The sequence below is a fragment of the Lycium barbarum genome, chromosome 4 (assembly GCF_019175385.1).
Source record: "Lycium barbarum isolate Lr01 chromosome 4, ASM1917538v2, whole genome shotgun sequence".
Taxonomy (NCBI): domain Eukaryota; kingdom Viridiplantae; phylum Streptophyta; class Magnoliopsida; order Solanales; family Solanaceae; genus Lycium; species Lycium barbarum.
Window position 1 is genome coordinate 13,371,073 of NC_083340.1, and position 2,472 is coordinate 13,373,544.

Here is a 2,472-nt window from a genome sequence, read left to right on the forward strand (position 1 = left end):
CAATAGAAAAATAAAAAATGAGCACATGTGATTACTGAAAGAGTTATGAAATTAAACTTATGTCTATTAAATTTAATCTTTACATAAATAAAGTGCATGGAGCTAGCGCATACATTCTTTGACTATATAATATGTATATTAATGATTATCTGGAAATGTTTCTTTATGTTTTTGCTTCAAATTCGTTGATATATATGTATCAATGGAGAAGTAGTAATCCTACCAGAATATCAAGTTTTAAATTCTTGAATTACCCCTTGATAATCACTAGTTCCTTCACCAAAAATGTCTTCATCTTCCCCTCCCAAAGTTAGTCGTTTTTCTGGCGTTTATTCGCCAGAAAATATGAAGGAAATGAGCTTGAAATACAAAGAAATAATATCAACCCTACCTAAATTAGATCCCCCTCATCCTACTTATGAAATATCCCAATACCAAGGTTTCTGGCTCCCTTATCCAGTCATAGAAACAATTTTATCTATGTCTGAATATTTCAAGGCTCAACCATCTGATATCTACCTTTGTAGTTTCCCAAAAACAGGAACTACGTGGCTTAAAGCCTTGACGTTTGCAATTATGACCAGAGATAATTTTGATGATTCAACAAACCCTTTACTTACCAAAGTACCCCATGATTGTGTACCATTTTTGGAAATTGAATATCCCTCCGATCCTACTTCTCTAGACATTGAGTTGCCATTATTGGCCACACATATTCCTTATACTTGCCTACCACCATCTATAATAGAGTCTAATTGCAAGATTATTTACATATGTAGGGAACCAAAAGACACCTTTGTATCTTGGTGGCATTATGGTAAAAAGCAAAGTGAAACATTTGGCCTAGAGTGTACCATTACACTTGAACAAGAATTCAATTGGTTTCATGATGGAAAATCCATCTATGGACCTTATTGGGACCATGTTTTGGAATTCCTTAAAGCTAGTGAAAATAGATCGGAGAGTGTGTTTTTCTTAACGTACGAGGATTTGAAGAGTGACACGATATGCTATGTGAAGAAATTGGCAGAGTTCATGGGGAAGCCATTCTCCGAGGAGGAAGTGAATCGAGATGTGATTGAAAAAATAGTGGAACGTTGTAATATCAAAAGTTTGAGCAATTTAGAGGTTAATAAGAGCGGGTTTTTTGACGTAAAGCCTTGGAAAATTAGTAATAGTTCCTATTTTCGTAAAGGAGAAGTTGGAGATTGGAAGAATCTTTTAACTAAGGATATGGCAAAATCAATTGATCATATAACACACGAAAAGTTTCATCCCTTGGGCTTGAAATTCCCTAGTGACAACAATACAAAGGATTAAGTGATCAGAAATGAGTGTTAAGTGAGATTGCTTTTGGTTTTTCATTTAATTGTGTTCTTACTCCTTGAACTATCTTGTGCCATGTTGCTGACGTGCGTATTTTATTATGATTTGCAATAAAATGGTTATTCCGGACGTCCGGATTTGGTTATCCAGTTTTTCACTACACATGAACTCTTTTTCATGAATTATGATCACATGTTTTTTAATTAAATATTTGTTCAATTGAACATTTAATTTATATCTTTCTTGATTGGACCTACCCTAACGGGAAATTTCCTACAACTCTTTCTAAATTGGAACATCAAAAAGCGGAACTACAAGAAAACCAATTCATTTTCAAATACACACAAACGCACACATGTACACACTCACCTAACAATTACTCCTTCCATTACAAATTAACAGTCACTTAGTTAAAAAGATTGCCCCAAAATACTTCTCACTTCAGAAATTTAAAATTAAATAGGGCAATTATTTTCACTTGTATCCTTTAATAACACAATATTTAAGAAGAAGAAATCAATCTACTTTTATCAAATAGGGGTAACTTAATAAAATATACCTTATATATAATTTTTATTAATAAGCGTAAAAAGAGCTAAAGTAACAGTTATAATGAAACAAAATGAGTATTGATTAGTCCATTAAAAAAAGAATAACTTTCTAAATTTGGAAATAGTTTAACTTAAAATCCATTTAATGATAAACTTTTACAGTCACACAGATATTATAATGGGTTAAGAGCGTAATAACTATTATAGCATATTAAAAATTACAATTTTAAAAAGAAATCATTCTTTTCTAAATTTTATATCCAGCCAAATTATAACATAATTGAAAATGTTGTTCAATTCCCACACCTAAACGATTCCATTCCATATTAGTCTATTAATTTGGGACCAAGTTGGGCTGTCATGCAATTCACCTCAAATTGTACATTTTTCTTTTTTGGTACATCTTGTAACAGGCAATCAACGTATAAAATAGTGACACAAGGGGATCTGTAACGACCCATTTGGTCGTTATTGCATTTCTGACCCTTTTTGATCCTTTCTCGAGCTTGGTAAGCTCGCTTTTGACCCAAGGGGGCCGTTGACACGGTTCCCGAGGTGTTTAGATTTGATTCGGGCGACTTTTTGTGATATTTGG

General features: G+C 32.8%; 1 protein-coding gene across 1 annotated transcript; it reads left to right on the forward strand.

The window, feature by feature from the left end:
- The first annotated feature begins 285 nt into the window (after positions 1–285).
- Positions 286–1,320, forward strand: LOC132637173 (flavonol sulfotransferase-like). Its single transcript, XM_060354307.1, has one exon. It carries the CDS (start codon positions 286–288, stop codon positions 1,318–1,320), a length of 1,035 nt encoding a protein of 344 aa, XP_060210290.1.
- The last annotated feature ends 1,152 nt before the right edge of the window (positions 1,321–2,472 follow it).